General features: G+C 39.8%; 2 protein-coding genes and 1 non-coding gene across 3 annotated transcripts in view; 1 reads left to right on the top strand and 2 right to left on the bottom strand.

Annotated features, from left to right (window-relative positions):
• fermt3b (FERM domain containing kindlin 3b) overlaps positions 1 to 12,354 on the top strand; it is a 13,927-nt gene extending 1,573 nt beyond the window's left edge. The window contains exons 2-15 of the mRNA XM_030738828.1: positions 1 to 37; positions 2,310 to 2,543; positions 3,701 to 3,817; positions 4,024 to 4,192; positions 6,156 to 6,258; positions 6,455 to 6,562; positions 6,862 to 6,996; positions 7,653 to 7,699; positions 7,859 to 7,983; positions 9,940 to 10,046; positions 10,236 to 10,454; positions 10,723 to 10,847; positions 11,294 to 11,435; positions 11,711 to 12,354. The exon at positions 1 to 37 is cut by the window's left edge and continues 88 nt beyond it. Of these exons, the coding sequence (XP_030594688.1) occupies positions 1 to 37; positions 2,310 to 2,543; positions 3,701 to 3,817; positions 4,024 to 4,192; positions 6,156 to 6,258; positions 6,455 to 6,562; positions 6,862 to 6,996; positions 7,653 to 7,699; positions 7,859 to 7,983; positions 9,940 to 10,046; positions 10,236 to 10,454; positions 10,723 to 10,847; positions 11,294 to 11,435; positions 11,711 to 11,890 (1,848 nt within the window). The 3' untranslated portion in view covers positions 11,891 to 12,354. The remainder of the gene's footprint in view (positions 38 to 2,309; positions 2,544 to 3,700; positions 3,818 to 4,023; positions 4,193 to 6,155; positions 6,259 to 6,454; positions 6,563 to 6,861; positions 6,997 to 7,652; positions 7,700 to 7,858; positions 7,984 to 9,939; positions 10,047 to 10,235; positions 10,455 to 10,722; positions 10,848 to 11,293; positions 11,436 to 11,710) is intronic.
• On the bottom strand, positions 3,493 to 3,564 carry trnaw-cca (transfer RNA tryptophan (anticodon CCA)). Its single transcript has one exon. It is a non-coding gene; the product is annotated as a tRNA-Trp (tRNA).
• A 94-nt stretch (positions 12,355 to 12,448) lies between the features above and the next one.
• Positions 12,449 to 17,500, bottom strand: part of trpt1 (tRNA phosphotransferase 1) — a 5,907-nt gene continuing 855 nt past the window's right edge. Inside the window, exons 3-8 of the mRNA XM_030738832.1 lie at positions 17,278 to 17,359; positions 14,629 to 14,798; positions 13,483 to 13,660; positions 13,346 to 13,402; positions 13,131 to 13,241; positions 12,449 to 13,045 (exon numbers count right to left, since the gene is read on the bottom strand). Of these exons, the coding sequence (XP_030594692.1) occupies positions 13,023 to 13,045; positions 13,131 to 13,241; positions 13,346 to 13,402; positions 13,483 to 13,660; positions 14,629 to 14,798; positions 17,278 to 17,359 (621 nt within the window). The 3' untranslated portion in view covers positions 12,449 to 13,022. The remainder of the gene's footprint in view (positions 13,046 to 13,130; positions 13,242 to 13,345; positions 13,403 to 13,482; positions 13,661 to 14,628; positions 14,799 to 17,277; positions 17,360 to 17,500) is intronic.

Genomic DNA, 17,500 nt, shown 5'->3' with positions numbered 1-17,500 from the left:
GTCGGAGGGGTTATCCTCAAGCTGGTGGAAAAGACACGTGGGTAGCTCTGTCTTCCTCTCTCAGCCTTTCGCTCAGTCACACTTCAGAATAAAAAAGTGATGTAATTTGCATATTCACACAAGAGTTCACATACAGTTAACAATATTACAGATCTATACATAGTTAATGCAAGGTAACTGAATGTATCATTCAGCACGCAGTGTTTCACAAATCCTCTGAACTGTTCTCTCTTCATTAAAGTTTTTTTTTTCCTTTTGTCACCTGCTAGATGTTTTCGATTTTAGTGCGTCCACTCCTTCCTCAACTGCTTTCAGCAAAAATACAAAATCAATCAAAACATATGTTTCATCGAGTAGTTTGTCATTGCAAGACCAATTAAAAGGGACAGATCATGCAGACCCCAGTTAGATAAAAACCAAAACAGCTCAATCATATGAGGTTGTTTTGCTTTCAGAGAGGATGAATGTAAATTAACTGGGAGCAAACATTTAAGAAGTGAAGATCTACAAACAAAGCTCAAGCAAACTGATCAGTGTGGATTTGTCCATGCATTCAATCAACATAAGTCATGCATTATTTAAACATGGGGACAATATTATGGATATCTGTTCTTGAAGACATGAGTGTTAGGCTAATTAGTGATTCTAAATCAAAGGTGTAAATGTCTCTTTGTGTTAGCCCTGCAACAGACTTACGCAGCCCTATGACAGCCCAGCCACAACCCTGAACCCTGAAGAAAATGGACGCATGGACATCATACAGAACTAAGAGCCGAAAAAAAAGTCTTTGGCCAATATGAGCATCCACCATTGTAACACTATATATCTACCGAAATGTTTAATAAGTGCTTTAATATTGCACTGCTGTGCAGTTTAAAAAAAAAAAAAAGTATTGTGTATTGATTACAAGTAACCGACAATATGGGGCTAGTCAGCTCTGCAACTCTGTGGCACGACAGTAGCGCATCTGTGTGTTCAAATCGTCAGGATCAATGTAGATTAACATTAGTTTATTATCTGTGGAAAAAGGAAGACCTAGCAGATACATGAACTGTATTTGGAAACATACTGAAAATACTCTGCCTAATGTAGCATGTTGGTGCTTACATTATGAGTAGAGATTAAACATACATCAACAACCAGCTGACAAAGGAATGACCCTGATATAATTTGAACAGGCAACCTTCAGAGCTGGAGTCAGGCACGCCCATTTTATTTCTGAGTAAATGATGTCTCAGTATAAAAACTGTAGCTAATTATTAGTTCGTGAATGAGAACGGGTTAGCTTTAAACCAGGACAGGTTGTTTACCGGCAGGGTAAACAACCTGTAGAGTTATCATAATAGTAGAGTTATCATAACACTGTTACTCTAAACATAAAAACTAATTTAACTGCTAAAAACTGAATGTTAATAAGTGTTGTTTGAATTTCTAATTATCAAACACCACTAATTCAAGTAATTAATTACTGATATTTCATCAGTAATTACAGCAAAAGCAAGCAGCTAGCGATTACTACATGACAATACACCAAAGGTCCAAATCCTTAAATACTTCAATTTCTTTGGGGAAATCTTCACTGTTTAACCCTTATATGATTATACAGTACTTAATTCAGTGGCCAACAACAACAATAATAATAATACATACTGTACTGCATTCTTTTTATTAGTTATGTAGAGAGTACTGAATAGGTAACAACTCTAAATTTTCTGTCTGGAGCTGGGAAAACACCAATAGCTTAACACCAATAGAACAACAGCTTTGCTTTTTAAGCTTATCAATTTCCTTTTCTTTGTTATATAATAGTTATGCTGTGCATGTGAACTGTATTGATTCCTTTCTAACATATGGTGCATTCAAATGGGAATGGATGCAATATTAGAAACATATTTCAATAATACAGTCGAGTAGAGCACCATCCATCATGGTCAGAGTTTGTTTCAGTCAGTAAACTGGTCCACTACATAATAGCTGTCTAACAAGGGTGGAAAGAAGTAAATCTATAAAAAATAGTTTCTGTTCTCAGATTAATGGTCAGTAGAATGATATATATGTGCACTAGTTCAGTAACTCAAGAGCCACTTTTGTGTTTTATAGGTGAAAAAAAAAGAGAAAGCTCACTGCATAGCTTCTTCTGAAACAAACCATACAAAAAGTCCATTAGAAATACATTATTTTTCAATTATGATGCCATTTAAAATAGCTGATTTTCATAATAGTAATAAGTAAATTAATGGATCTGTAATGTAAATGATTAACTCTTACTGTGATTTTAGTGACAGATGTTTTATTTCTGTCTTCTGCAGAGATCAAACAGGACTGGTCAGACCATGCGCTGTGGTGGGAGCAGAAGCAGCGGTGGCTGCTGCGGACAGCCTGGACTCTGGAGAAATACGGCATCCACGCTGATGCCCGGCTGGTCTTCATGCACCAGCACAAGCCCCTGAAACTGGGTTTGCCCAACGGCATTACCTTAAGGCTCCGGGCCTGCTTCTCCAACCCTGTCTTCCAGACAGTGATGGGCATCTGCAGAATGCTCAGTAAGATTTTCTTTCTTTTGTCTCGTCTCTTCTGCGTTTTCTGTCCACAACATAGATTGTGTTACTGATTGTGAGTGCTCACACTGTAATATAGCTGTTCACAACCTATTTACAGTAGTCACTGATATGTGTCAAAGTGTCTCATTAATACATTACAGTGTGACTGCAACTACTGCCAGAGAAGACCTTCCCCATCTGCTTCATGCTTTCATTTAGTCTAATTTTGGCACTTCTTGGTCTCAATTCCTCACCAGAAATCCCCATGAGGGGATAGCAGACTGGAAATGTTTTTTTGTTTTTTTTAGCAGCATCTTGAAATGTACTTTATGGAGGTTACTTGTACAGAAACAAAAGAAACCTCTATGTTGAGGGAGTTCACATGACTGTAAACTTTTAAGTATTAAGTATTTTAAGTATTTGCAAAGCCAGTTTCTCAAGAATTTAAATACTGCATTGCTTCCTGTCTTTCTTGTGACATTGCTACATATGTTCTTGTGATCAAATTTCATCATCGAAGGGCGAATGTGAGGCTTTGTATGGATGTCCAAATTTCCAATTTCACCACTGCATATAAAGGCACCAAGTGTGCATCTGCTGGATGACAAAAATTGGACTTTAAAGGAATATAAAAACATCACATGTTTGATAATTGGTGCAGAGTAACTGGCCAAACCTGGGAAAATCCTAGAGCTGATTTCACAAATAAAGCATTGACATAGTTTCTTTATAGTATATGTACCAATTTGGGTACTTGTATCTATCTGTGAACACTTCCCTGTAATGTTATCTGCTACACTGTAGGAGACCTAGCACTTCTTAGGCATTTCAGAGACAAATATTAGTATTATGACACCTATAAATTTGAGGGTAGGTCCTCAATTTACAAATTGGTGTTTGTAGATACAAATGTAACATTTGCCTTTGTTAAAGAGTGACATACTAAAGAACATGACCCTGACGTGATTCGAACACGCAACCTTCTGATCTGGAGTCAGACGCGCTACCATTGCGCCACAGAGTCAGTTTACTGTGGCTATCTTTAACAATCAGCTCCATACAAGAATTAAACACACCCCTGAATAACTTACTGTACTGTTAGTCACTTCCTCTACATATTAATTTTGAGACTCCTTCTCCCCCTCCCATCACCTCCACAGACATTCGTCACCCTGAGGAGCTCTCCCTTCTTCGGCCTGTGGAGGAGAAGAAAAAGAAGAAAGACAAAGATTTGGCAGCAGAGATCTACGACCTGACTGAGGTGCCCCTTTCCTCGGGTACATGCATCAAATTATTTCTACACTAGAGGCAGAGCATTTTTATATGTTGTGTGATGTCATTTTACTTTAAACCATGCAGGTCTGGGATTAGTGCTGTTTATTCAATAGAAGAAATGTTCCAATGTCCTGGCAGTAGCCATCTCAGAGACAATCTTTCCTCAGGTCCTACAACAGCAATCTTACTACTCTCACTTCTTTTGCAGTGTCCCGGCCCTGTCTGTATAACGGCATGCCCGCTCACTTTGCCGACTCACCGCAGATGGAGGCCATCTACAAGATGCTGTCAGTCACTCAGCCTCCCCCCACCCCTGAGGTCATAGCCAAGCAGTACCGCCCAGCCAGCGTGGTGGACAAGGCTCACATCAATGGCAGGTACGTCTGCACAGGTATCAATCTGCCAAACCAAATGTTTACATCATTGAGAGGAGCTGATGGAGAGATTTATTGTCCAGCTCATGCTGACGCAGGATGTTTAACTGACTGTAGTTCTCCCCAAACTGAGTGCTCATGTTAAACACACTAGCTGTTGGGCATCCTGGCTCAGTTAGTATTGTTACCTCACAATACAGAAGGCCTGGATAGTGTAATCACTCACCACTTTTTTCATCAGTCCTGATAAAGAAAACTTTGGGTTTCCAGAACTCAGAGCTGTATCTATTGAAGCAGCGGCCTCCTCTGATCTTCAGTTCAAACGTACTTTATCTTCTATGCATGTTGGTTCATAAAGATACTACTGCCACCGCCTACAACTGGATTAAAATAGGAGCTGTTTGAAGGGCTTTTAGACTCTTTGATGTAATAAATTAGACACGGTCGCAGCTTTTTTAAAGTCTCCTGCTTTATCTTAAGTTCAAAGCTGCTTTCAACTTCAACTGCCTTAGCCGTTGTTGCATAATTAGATATCAAATAAATACATTTTGAAACATCTAATATGTGAGTTTACATAAAACACATTATATCATTACCTTAATGATAAGCAGTCATTAATACAGTACTGTGCAAAACTCTTGAGCCACTCCTCACTTCACTTGCAATGAGCCACTTTGGACATTGGCTGGTTTTCCACTTATTTCCAGTTCAGTCCTTGTACCTGACCATTTTCAGAAGAATGTTTTTTGTTACGCCACTTAACACTGACCTATGACTCATTCAAGCATAAAAAGGCACCAGCCTCAAAGCATGAACCACTGGTATTTATTTATTTTTTGAAAAATGCCAATGATAACACAGTTTGACAGGCATATAATAGTATTTTTGCACCAACAAGGTGATTTCCAAAGAGCTATTAGCTATTAGCTTGGCTTAGTGTGACCTTAAAAAGTTTATGGAAACTGGAGAAGTAGCAGAAAAAGAAGTGGCAGTCCTAGAAAAAATAAACTATCTAGAGCAGATGAATTATATCTGAAAAGGTCTTATGAACTAATGAACTGAGAGAGGCACAGCAATGTGTGTCTTAACACATAAAAATATGGTGGAGGCTCTGTCATGGTTTGGGGCTGCATTTCAGCCAGGGCTGTTAGAGATCTTGTCAAAATTGATGGAATTATGAACACAGAAAAGTGCCATCAGATTTTGATCCACCGTGCAATACCATCTGGAAAGGATCTGATTGGGAACAGCTTCATTTTCCAGCATGACAATGATCCCAAACATACTGCCAATGCAGTAAAAGCATACCTGGATAGAAAAACACACAGTCATGGATTGGCCTCCCCAGAGCCCAGATCTCAACATTATTGAAGCAGTGTGGGATCATCTTAGACAGAGAACAGAACAAAAGGCCACCAACATAAATAGAAGAGCTTTGAATGTCCTTCAAGAAGCCTGGAGAACTATTCATGAAGACTGTTTAAAGTGATTACAAGAACACTTAAGAGAGGTCCGACTGTGTTGAAGAATAAAGGTTGTCATACCAAACAGGTTAGAACTACATAAACTCTGTTTTTGCTTTATATACTGTATTTTCATTTATATTTGCAGATCTTTCTATTTCCTGTTTTCCAAGTAAAGTATAATGAAATGAGGTTGTGGCACAGTACAATAAAAATGACACAATTGTATATTAAAGTTTAAGTAAAAGCCTGTACATATTTAACATCCACATATGGAATTGTATGTGTAAAATGCATACTTTTTTAGGTTTTGTACATTGTTTTTGGCCAGTCTGCTGTAGTTTGCTATAAAACGCAGTTTTGAAATATATTAGGAATTTACTTTATGTCAAGATAATTATACTATGACAAATAGTTTTTTTTCTGCTTTTAAATACACATAAACCCGAGAATGTAAGACATATAAAATCATATAAACATAATTCTGTGTCTGTCCCTCTCAGGTGGTTGGACTCGTCCCGCTGTCTTCTGCAGCAGGGCATCCAAGAGAATGATAAACTCTGGCTTCGCTTCAAATACTATGCCTTCTATGATATAGACCCCAAGGTATATGTGTGTGTGTGTGTGTGTGTGTGTGTGTGTGTGTGTGTGTGTGTGTGTGTGTGTGTGTGTGTGTGTGTGTACATGCTGTTTTTACATTTACAGTGTGTGTGTGTGTGTGTGTGTGTGTGTGTGTTTGCATCGTCTTTGACAGTACATCTCCTCTCTAACCACATCCTTCGCATTCTTCTCCACCCTGCAGTATGATGTTGTACGTCTGACTCAGATCTATGAGCAGGCACGCTGGGCCATCCTGCTGGAGGACATCGACTGCACTGAAGAGGAGATGATGCTGTTTGGAGCTCTGCAGGTAGAACATCCACCCGCTGACAGAGAAATATGTGAATGACTGTACTGGAAGTGGACATTTTGCTGGATGTGAGATATTACAGAGGCTTAAATGTCCTCCCATTATTTAAAGATATCTGATGTAGTCACTAGTCAGTTAAGCAGAGTTTAATTTAGTCCATAAAAGTTGCTGTAAATAAATTACATTCTTTAAAAACATAAATACAGGAAAGCTCTTAATCTAAGTTAGAGTTGGTTTGAGGAAAAAAACTACATAAACTGGATTAAATAGGACATTTCTGTGTCTCCTTTCACACACAGTATCACATCAGTAAGGTGGCTCAGTCTGAGCCCCAGATCCTGAGCAACAATGCAGCCATGGATGACCTGGACTCTGCCCTGCAGTCCCTGGAGGTCAAGATGGAGGGAGAAGGCAGCTCTGCATCTGATTTGCTGGTCAGACATAATAGTTGGAAATACTGTAGCAAGCCCTGACATAATTCATGTTAACATCCGAACTGAATCTTTTTAAGATGATATTATTTTGATATTGGGGACAGAAATTCATAATAATTTAAGCACAGGGTTCTCACAGTGTGGCCCATGGGCAGGTGACAACCTGTGAGAATCTCTGCTACTATACATTTTACTACTATGATCACCAAATGAGACAAAGGGAGTATTTCTCTTCAATTTCAACTACTGTGTTCTATCCATCATGTAAGACTAAACCTTCCTGACAAATACAGCTGGCATTATTAGGTCTAACAGGCAGGCAGGCATTTTTATAAAAAAATATAAACCAGCACATAAATGATAATTACCAACTCTGAACAGACACATCACAAATACTACTGGGAACATTTTTCCTGTGTGGGCCTCAAACATATCCTTGCTCCCCAGATTGGCACTAAGGCATCAAAACTTTAAAAACCCCTGATTTAAGGTATTTAATTAGTAGTAGTATTATGTTACATGTGCCTGGGTCCAAGTTCACTAATGATGTAAACAGAGCATTGAATTAAATTTTTGGCCTTACGTCCGACTAATGTTATAACAGTTTTAATAATAAACTGATTACATATCAACTTAAAAACATACCTTTTATCCAGGAAAATATGACAGCACCAGAACTCACTGACTACCTGAAGATATTTAGGTAAGATTTGGTTTCCAACCAGTTAAAATGTATTTCCATTTTCTTTAAAGAAATAAATATTTATGTATTTGTAATCTTCTTCTTTATATAAAACTTGTGTGATTCCTGAAAAGAATGCTTTGGTGAAACTGACCAAATGTGGTTAATTGTGTATTTCAGGCCGAAAAGACTGACTCTGAAGGGATACAAGCAATACTGGTTCAAGTTCCAGGATACCTCCATTTCTTACTTCAAGAGCAAAGAGGAGAGTATAGGAGAGCCTATTCAACAGATTAACCTCAAAGGTACTGGCTCTGTTATGTATTTTTGTGTTATGTTTTCCTGATATTTCACCATAGTGCACAAGCTATCAATAATATGATAAGTATGTACAATTCATTTATTTAGTTATTTATATAGCACATTTTAAAACAACAAAAGTTGACCTTGACCAAAAGCAGTTTTCAGGCCAAGAAGTTGTTGGGATGATGACCTCAGTGACCTGCAGCCAAAACATGAAGTTAAAAGATCTGTAGTATATTATGGAGCTGATCTATGGAGGGCTTCAAAAACAAATGCTAAAATTTTAGAATCTGCCTTTGCAGCTATATGTAAATTTGTTTCCCCCACATTTCTTTCTGTTAGACAGAGCTAGGTTGAAATTTTGAGTTAGGTATCTCAAAATTTCAACTTACTGACTTAAACTTCTGAGTAAGTCAAAATTATGAGACCTAACCCGGTAACTTTGAGATAATAACCCAAAATTTTGACATTTGGATGGCAATTTTTTTTTTTAATGTGGCAGAAACAAGCTTCCATACAGCTGAGCTAAAACAGGAGTGATATAGAATAACATCAGTGTTGCTAACATTTAGTTGAAATCTTTTGCCATCCAGGATTTTAGATCATTCAAACAGTCAAAGAGGTTCTTCATGGAGTGGTCAGTATGGCAGGCAGATAAAACTGGGTGCCATCCACATAACAGTGATAGTGAACTTGTGTTTCTGAAAGATGGAGTCAGCAGGTAACATATATAATGAAACTAAAAGATTATCTAAAATGAATATTTGAGGGATGAAGAGTTATTAGAAGCTGGGGTTAAGGAACAGCTTCTTTCAGATATGAGGAAAACCAGTGTAGAACTCCACCCCGCAGACCAGCCTCATGCTCCAAATCCTTATCATTATCATCATTATCCAATGGGCAAACTGGGCAAATGCCCATGGGCCCATGCAAAATTGGGAGCCCATCAAAGGAGCAACAGTGTCTTAGTAGTTGAAGCTGACATCCTCCTGCATATGAGAACTTTCCAAGTGACCAACTTGGTTCGCCATGCGGGTGTGCGATCCTCTCGCAGTAACGCGTGAGTCCCCCATCCCATCTTCCACCCCCCCAGCATTCTGATTATGCCTCCCTGCACTCACAGTTCAAGAGCCCGCAAAACTTTTCTGCCCAGGGGTCTGTAGTTCGATGATCCGAGAATGCTCCAAATGTTTTAAAAGAATGCCGTTGTCAGTGGTGTCAAATGCAGCACTGAGGTCAAACAACACTAAAATAAAACAAAAACCAGCATCAACAGATAAAAGGATATCATTATACACCTTTAACAGAGCAGATTCTGTACTACGCATGCTTCTAAAACCAGAGTGAAATTTCTTAAATTTGTGAAAAGTATTTAACTAGGAAGAGACTCGGAAGAAAATAAATTTGATATGGGTCTGTAGTTATTAAGGACATCTGGGTCAAGGTTATGTTTCTTTAGGAATGGCTGCAGGACACTGTGTTTGAAACAGGAAGGAATGATTCAATTTGCTGAACAGTTACTGATTATAGTCAGAATAATGGGGGAAAATATACCACAGACTTCCTTGAAGATGCATGGAGGTATTATGTTTAGAGGACAGTGGTTGAGCTTCATGTGTGAAATCAAATCAGGCAGCTGGTGGATGAAATGGGCTGAAAGTGATAAAGTTGACTGACTGGTGTGCCTGAAAATTCTGAATCTGAATTTCATAAGTGAAGAAAACCAAAAACTTCCAGCACTTATGGAATCACAGTGCAAACACACAGTTTCCATATATTGTGAGAACTTAAGTTAGACCTAAACCTAGACCAGTACTAAAAATTAAAAGTAAATTAATGTGAATCAGCAGACATCAGATCAGTCTTTTCCTACACTTTTTTTTGCTTGTTTTTTATAGCTTAACCATAGACCTCAAATTTCTGTAATGAAATCACACTAATATTCGTCCTGTACACAGGATGTGAGGTGGCTCCAGACGTTAATGTGGCAGCACAGAAGTTCCTTATCAGACTTCTGATTCCAGCACCTGAAGGCATGAATGAGGTCTATCTTCGTTGTGAAAATGTGAGGCCACACACACACACACACACACACACATACAGACACTAACCCACACACCTCATCTCTATATGTGACATCCTTTCATTTTCACCATCTCTATCTTTGGCTCATCATCTCAGCTCTGACCACATTCACACCTGGCTCTCATGCACTTTCTTTTTCTGTGCTCCTTCTTTGTTTTTCACCTTGCAGGAGCAGCAGTATGCTCAGTGGATGGCGGGGTGCCGGTTGGCCTCCAAAGGCAAGACCCTTGCTGACAGCAGTTTCCAAAGTGAGATCCAGAGCATCCGCTCTTTCCTGGCTATGCAAAAGACCAACTCCAGTTCTAGCAATACAAATGCCAGCGAGGAAAGCATCAATCCTCACAGTCTGGTGTCACCACGCTACCATAAGAAGTACAAACCCAAACAGGTACATATAACAAGATGTAGCAATTGTGCAACAGGCCACAAAAGGATAATTGTAACGGATATATTGTCTCATATTTCTACAAGGCAGTATTTATTGATCCCATACACTCTGCATGAAATTGAGCAATTGCCCAAATTGCCAACCTAAATGACCTCAATCATTTTTCTGAAGAGCAGTAGTCATTTTGTGCAACTGTGCAGATCTGCAACTACTTGAGGCAGCAAAAATATAATTACATCTGACCTTTACCCTGTGCCTGCTCTTCCAGCTGACCCCTCGAATCCTGGACGCGTACCAGAACGTGGCTCAGCTCTCCCTGACAGATGCACTGATGCGCTTCCTGCAGATCTGGCAGGCCCTGCCTGACTTTGGGCTCTCATACGTCGTTGTCAGGTTAAGTTTAAAGTTTAACATTAAGCTTCTGAGAGTTGATTCTTTGCCAGTGAACACATCAAAAATTAAAATTCACTGTAACAAGGTTAATATAAAGCACTGACCTCATGCGTCCTCCTCTTGTGTTTTATCAACGTTCTGGATCTTTCAACAGCATTGAAGCAGAGATTATGTTTGTCCAAGATGTGTAGAACTGTAGTTAATGCTAAAAAAAAAAGCTAACATAACTAAAGAGGTTTTTTTTTTTTTTTTTAACTTTCCAAGCAGGAAGTAAGATTTCTTTTAAACACTTATCCACCAACAAAGTGTAACTGAGACTCAGACTAGGCATGATTCTGCAGATTTCATAACAGTTCAAGCATGGAAAGCTTTCTGAAACACTTTTAAATGGAGGGTCAAAGACTGATTTTCTACTTTTGTCTACCCCCCCCGGAAAAAAAAAACAGGTTCAAGGGTAGCCGGAAAGATGAGGTACTCGGCATTGCTCCCAACCGCTTGATCCGCATTGACCTTGGTGTGGGTGATGTAGTTAAGACTTGGCGCTACAACAACATGAAGCAGTGGAACGTCAACTGGGACATTCGACAGGTATGACTCATATCATCAACAAGCTTCTGTCTGATGATTTAAAAATGTCCAGTATGCTCATTTTCATGTTTTCATTCTTGGACTTTTGCATGATTCACATTTCATACTAAAGGTTTCATTAGTATGAAATGTGTTCATAAAGCAGGCAGTGCTTCTAAGCTCTGTCCTGTTCTCATATTTGTCCAAGGGTTTTAGAGAAACTGTCTAAAACTGAGAACTAAGAGGAGTCTTTTTTAAATAGCTCTGCATCTCTTTTGCATTTCTGTCTCCTCCAGGTGGCCATTGAATTTGAAGGGAATGTGAACATTGCCTTCAGTTGTGTGACTGCTGACTGCAAAATCGTTCACGAGTTTATCGGAGGCTACATTTTCATGTCGACACGCAGTCGGGAGAAGAGCGACACACTCAATGAGGAGCTATTCCACAAGCTGACCGGTGGCCATGAAGCTCTCTAAGACTGAAACACAAAAGCACAAACGGCGGATCCTTAACAGCCTCATCAGATCTCCTGTTTCAGTGGAAAACCAGGACTTCATGTTCAATTCAAATAGCCAGGAAAAAAAGATAAAGAAATGGTCAAAATAAGATATTGTTTTACTGTAAATGTGTTAGAAATGCATAACTACATCAGGTTTACCATTCACACATCAGTGGATGCTAAACTTAACACGCTCCGACATGTTCCAGACTCCAGCGGACGTCATGCTGACTTCCCCCTCCCTACAGGATGGACTACTGCTGGGCCAATCTGCTGGGCTTCTGGTCCAGGTTCAGAAGGCTTCACAATCAAACTCAAAGAAATGTAAAATCAGCAGCTGAAACAGCCAACTCTAACTTCTAACTGCTTTCTGAACACACTCTGTCAAGAAATGTAATCAGCATTGTTCGGTACAGAAATCCAGTCCAGTGTTACTTAGATTTTTTTTTGTTTTATTAGAAATGAATGTTACATTATGTTTTCATGGATAGTATGACTGAGAAATAAAAATAAATACCAATAAAAATATTCACCACATAAACGTCTGGAGAAAATAAATTTACTAAAATAAATACAGCTGTATACTTTTCATTATCTCTTGTTTTACCTCTTTATGGTTGTGAAATATTTTGGCAATTTCTTGCACAGGAAGCCTCAAACAAGTTATCTTCCCTCACATGCTGTGCATGTGAGTCCATATCTTACTGGAAACTGCAGTCCGTTAAACCTCAATGTCTAACCACACATACAATATGCTTTATTTAAAGACCCAGCAGTTAAAATATCCTGGTAGTCATTGGAGCAATGCTTAGCAACTGGGGAAAACAAGGCTTCTGTGCTTATAAATGTGTTGAACTGTCACATAAAAATAAGGAGGTATCTTCGACCTATCCCGTTCCCTTTCAGTAATGAAACAAAAGTTTAACATTTACCAATCATGTCCCATTTAGTGAGATTTCTGGATAGACTCTTCTGTTGCTGATCAAATCGATGCTTCTGCAAAACAAGTGTTGCCAGGGGCAACTTTGATAAGTATCAACCAACCGTGGGTTGTAAACATAGTCGGGTGAGTCCGGTAATGACCAATGACAGGACAGAATTTTCTGCCGCTACTGCAGTGGCAGGAGGCTCCCTGGAACACAGGACGAAAGTGAATGAGGAAATAGTAAATCTAAATGCATGAATCTAAATTTTACATCTGCGTGACTTTTTCTTACTTGTAGGTCTCAGTCTTAGAACTCGGCTGAAGTATTTAGGTTGAATTTTGCCCTCAGCATCGCCTGCAGTCAACAGCACATCATTCTCAGACCAGAAGAACTCTATACCATCTGTAGAGTCAGATCCACACAAAAAACTAGTGTAAGGCATTGATTCCTACACATATAGAGTAGATGCAGAGGACTGGACAGCAGCCATTAGTGGGTAATCTTACCAGCCAGAGCTTTGGGGACATCAATAAACACAGCTAGATCGCAATCTTTCCTCATGCCTGGTGGGGGAAAAAAAAAATAACCCTGTAGAACAAACCTCCTGACAAGCTTCTCTCCATCAAACTCACACAAAGCATACCGCTGATGACGCCATCCTCGCCTGGCAGACCTCGTGCCAGATGGATGTGTGTCCTCTTCATGCGGCTCAGGCCCTGCTGCTGGATGGAGCTCCAGTTTCTGAGGTAGGACCCATGAACAGCCTCAGCAGGGCAGTCTGGAGAACCAAGCACAAGCCGTTTCAGCTCCAAATCTGCAACCTTACCGTGGAAAGACAGCCAGGATTAGCACAGATTTACAAAGCCTTCTTAAATCTAGTAAAGAACAGCAGTCTGGTTACTATTGCTTTGTTTTAGTAATTAGTTGTGAGCATCTGATTAGTATCAGGGGAAAACAGTGAGAGAAATGATTAAACTCAAGGCCAGTGAGGCTTTGATTGATCTCATGCTCAGCGGAAATGTCACCAACAAATGCCACTGTCAACAATTCAAAAGAAACATGAATTATATGAATTTTAACATCCAAACAAAGGCTATGCCCCATCGTAATTGTGCCTAAACATAACACCAAATACACTTGCTTGTGCAAGGTTTTTCCAGCATCAGAGGGGCCTTTGGGAGGAGCTGGCTACACACATAATCATTATCAGTTTGCCGACAGTAACGACAATGAGTCTGTGTTACTTTGACAGAGATCTGTGTATTTTCCTGTTAATTCTCAATATGTGATAAACCCAGTGTTATGCTTGAGTAAATGAGTCCCTAATTTAAGATTGTTAAAATATTTAATTTTTGGATAAATTATATAACTACAATAAGATTTCAAAGATCCTCTTTAAACTGATTCATTGCATTTTGGAGGATAAAATGAAGCGTTTTGGCATTTTATGACTTCTTCCATGATAAGAAAGCAAAAATCTTGAGTAACTTCTTGAAAATAGTCTTTGAATCACTCACACTCTGCCACACATACACATATACAGTATAGGAGACACAAATTGGGTATTTGACTTCAGCAGAGCCGGCACTGTCTAAATCATTTTTTATCATGTTTGTTGATCAGCAAGAAAAAACAAATATGCTTCTTTCTAAAAGCAAATTGAATATTTACTGAACTCACCATCTAGCCAGAGGAAAAGACAATATGGCCAGTGTACTGATAACATCAAATAACATCTTCTCAGAGTTTACAAGTGTTCACGTTTCTGGCATTTTACAGCTCTGATTACCTGTACTGAATGACCCTGATTGGCCCGAATCTGCAGCCGGCCATCCGCTGGGTGGGAACGGAGCTTAAAGCGCTGCTTGTCATTTGTGGCCACAACTCTTTCAATGTCTTCCAACGAGTATGAGCGGAACTGCGGGTGAGCCAGAAGATCCTCCACAAACAGGAAGCCATCTACATGGGGAGAGAGCTGTTATAACTATGGCCAAATTTCTCCTGTGGATGTTCCTTCTAATAAATAGCTCTCTGACCTGCTGTCAATCAAGAATTCATTTCAAAAATGAACTTATGGCAATGTAATTAAAGGAATGTGTCCATATGTGAAATGTGTTCTATGGACAGCAGAGACATGTACGATCACTTTTCTAATTGCCTAGAAATTGTCCAAATTACTCATTTGATATTAACTGCAAGAGGTTTTTTTGGTGCAACTGAGTTTTTTCCCTCTCCTCCTTTTCATGCAGTGTTGTGATTGCATAAGAGGAGACTAAACAAAAGAATTGAACCTGTGAGCTTTAGCATTTGCTAGGAATGCATTCTGGCATCAGACACAGACAAAACATAATTAACCAAACTTAAGACACGATCAGAGGTGGTTAGCTTGTAGTTAGCTTTTACTCATCTCTGCATGTTCATAGATGTTCACATTGGATAGCTTGTATATGCCTAAAGGACACCACAAAGGCTGTGATCATGGGAGCAGAAGAACAGATCCTAGCTCCATAGAGAACGGAATCTACCACAGCTGACAGAACCCAAGTTGCAGACTGTGCAAAGATGCCTCAGAGACAGTCCAGCACATAGTAGAAGGATGTAAGATGAAAGCTAGGACAGTGTACACTGAGAGGCATAACTAAGTGGCTGGGATAATGTACAGGAACATCTGTGCCACATATAGAACAGAAGTCCCGATGGGAAACACCACCGAAGGTGGTCGAGAACAACAGGGCTAAGGTCCTGTGGGACTTCAAGTTCCAGACAGACAAGCAGGTGGTGTGTGTGCGCATGTATGTGAGTGGCTTCAGACCACATTAAAGCTGGAAGGAAGGTTTTTTTTTTTTTTTTGCATTTTTGGCCACAGCGGCTTTTACGGGCAGTGGAGAGAGACAGGAAATGGGGGAAAGATACAGGGGAAGACATGCGGGCAAATTGGCGATGGGCCGGGACTCGAACCTGCACCGCCTGCACCCTAACGCGGCATATGCATGTGGTCGCCGGGGGGGTTTTAATGATTTATTTTTCCAGGGTCGAATGATTGTACAACATAAAGCTTTAATGACTTTAAAAAACAAGAATTAAGTGCACAAGTTTCAATTTTTAGGGCGGCACAGTAGGTCCTCGGGTTGAATCCAGTCTGGGGACTTTCTGTGTGGATTTTGCATGTGGGTTCTCTTCAGGTACTCCAGCTTCCTCCCACAGTCCAAAAACACATGGAGTTAGGTTTAATTCTTAATTGACCATAGGTGTGAATGTGAGGGTGAATGGTTGTCCGTCTCTCTGTGTTAGCCCTGCCACAGACTGGCAACCTGTCCAGTGTGTAGACTGACACGTGGAATAGAGTTCAAACCTCCCACAACACTAAACTGGATAATTGAAAGAAAATGGATGAATGGATTTTTTAATTTATTTTGGATTTTCTCTCAAATCAAAAGTATACATACAGGCTAAAACATATATGTACATCCTCACTAATATTTGCTTAAATGTTTGTAAGCAAGTTGCACTTTGACCAGATGTTTTTGGTAACCATCAACAACCCAGGAAACAGGTTCAAGCCTGCCATGAACTGGAAACTGCTGGAACACAAATGTCACTTTTCACAGTGAATTAAGTTTTACATCACCATGGACTGGGAGGGTGCTGACCAAGAAAGAAGTCCCTGCTCAAAAACTGACACCTTGAAGCTTGACGAATTTTGCAGCTGCTTACATGGACAATCCAAATGCCTTGTGGAGAAAGGTTTTCTGGTGAGACGAGACAAAGATTGAGGAATCTGGACACAATGACAAGAGTTCTCTTTGGAGGAGTAACGGTGAGGCTTTTAAATCTAAAAACACTGTACCAGCTGTCAAGCATGGTGGCAGTAGCATCATGCTCTGGAACTGCTTTGCTGCCAGTGATACTGGTACATTCCACAAAGTGGATGGAATAATTAAGATGGAGGACTACCTCCAAATTCTTCAACTTGGACACAAGTGGGTGTTTTAACAGGACAATGATCCAAAACACACATCTAAACTGGTTTCGGAATGGATAAAGCAGGCTAACATTAAGCTTCTGGAAGGGCCTTCCCAAAGCCTGAACCGCAATCCTACTGAAAACTTGTGGACTATGCTTAAAGGCTGGGTCCATGGCAGGAAACCAGCAAAACTACATGAACAATACCAATTCTGCCAAGAAGAGTTCTAAAATATCCAGCCAGAATGATGCCAGAAGCTTGCTGTTGCCCATGATGAGCATATGTAAACTTCGGATCAATAACCAACTTTATATAGTAAGACTATTTTGTGTGTTATTGCAGAAAATTTGACAAAGATCTGCTCAATTTTTAAAGGAAAATCCATTAGACTCCCTGCCAAATTTTTGTCCCCACCACTTTCCAAATCCACCCTGCACCCTTTATGTTACCTGGATCTGACTGTTACCAGCTCACCTGTACCCATTTGCAGACCCATCTGGCTGGCTCCATGGCGAAGTGCATAAGACATGGATTTAGAGAGGCAGACATCTCTGTCCTGGTGGCAGAGAAGGGATCACTTACAGTAAAACACGGACACAGACATGGACACACACACACACACACACACACACACTCAAATTCAGCTCTAATTATAGCTGTGGTTTAAATATAGGATCTAGACTTTACCATACCAAAC

Source organism: Archocentrus centrarchus, chromosome 10 (assembly GCF_007364275.1).
Source record: "Archocentrus centrarchus isolate MPI-CPG fArcCen1 chromosome 10, fArcCen1, whole genome shotgun sequence".
In the NCBI taxonomy this organism is placed as follows: domain Eukaryota; kingdom Metazoa; phylum Chordata; class Actinopteri; order Cichliformes; family Cichlidae; genus Archocentrus; species Archocentrus centrarchus.
The sequence above is the reverse complement of the archived record's forward strand: the minus strand, read 5'-3'. Positions and strand labels throughout refer to the sequence as shown.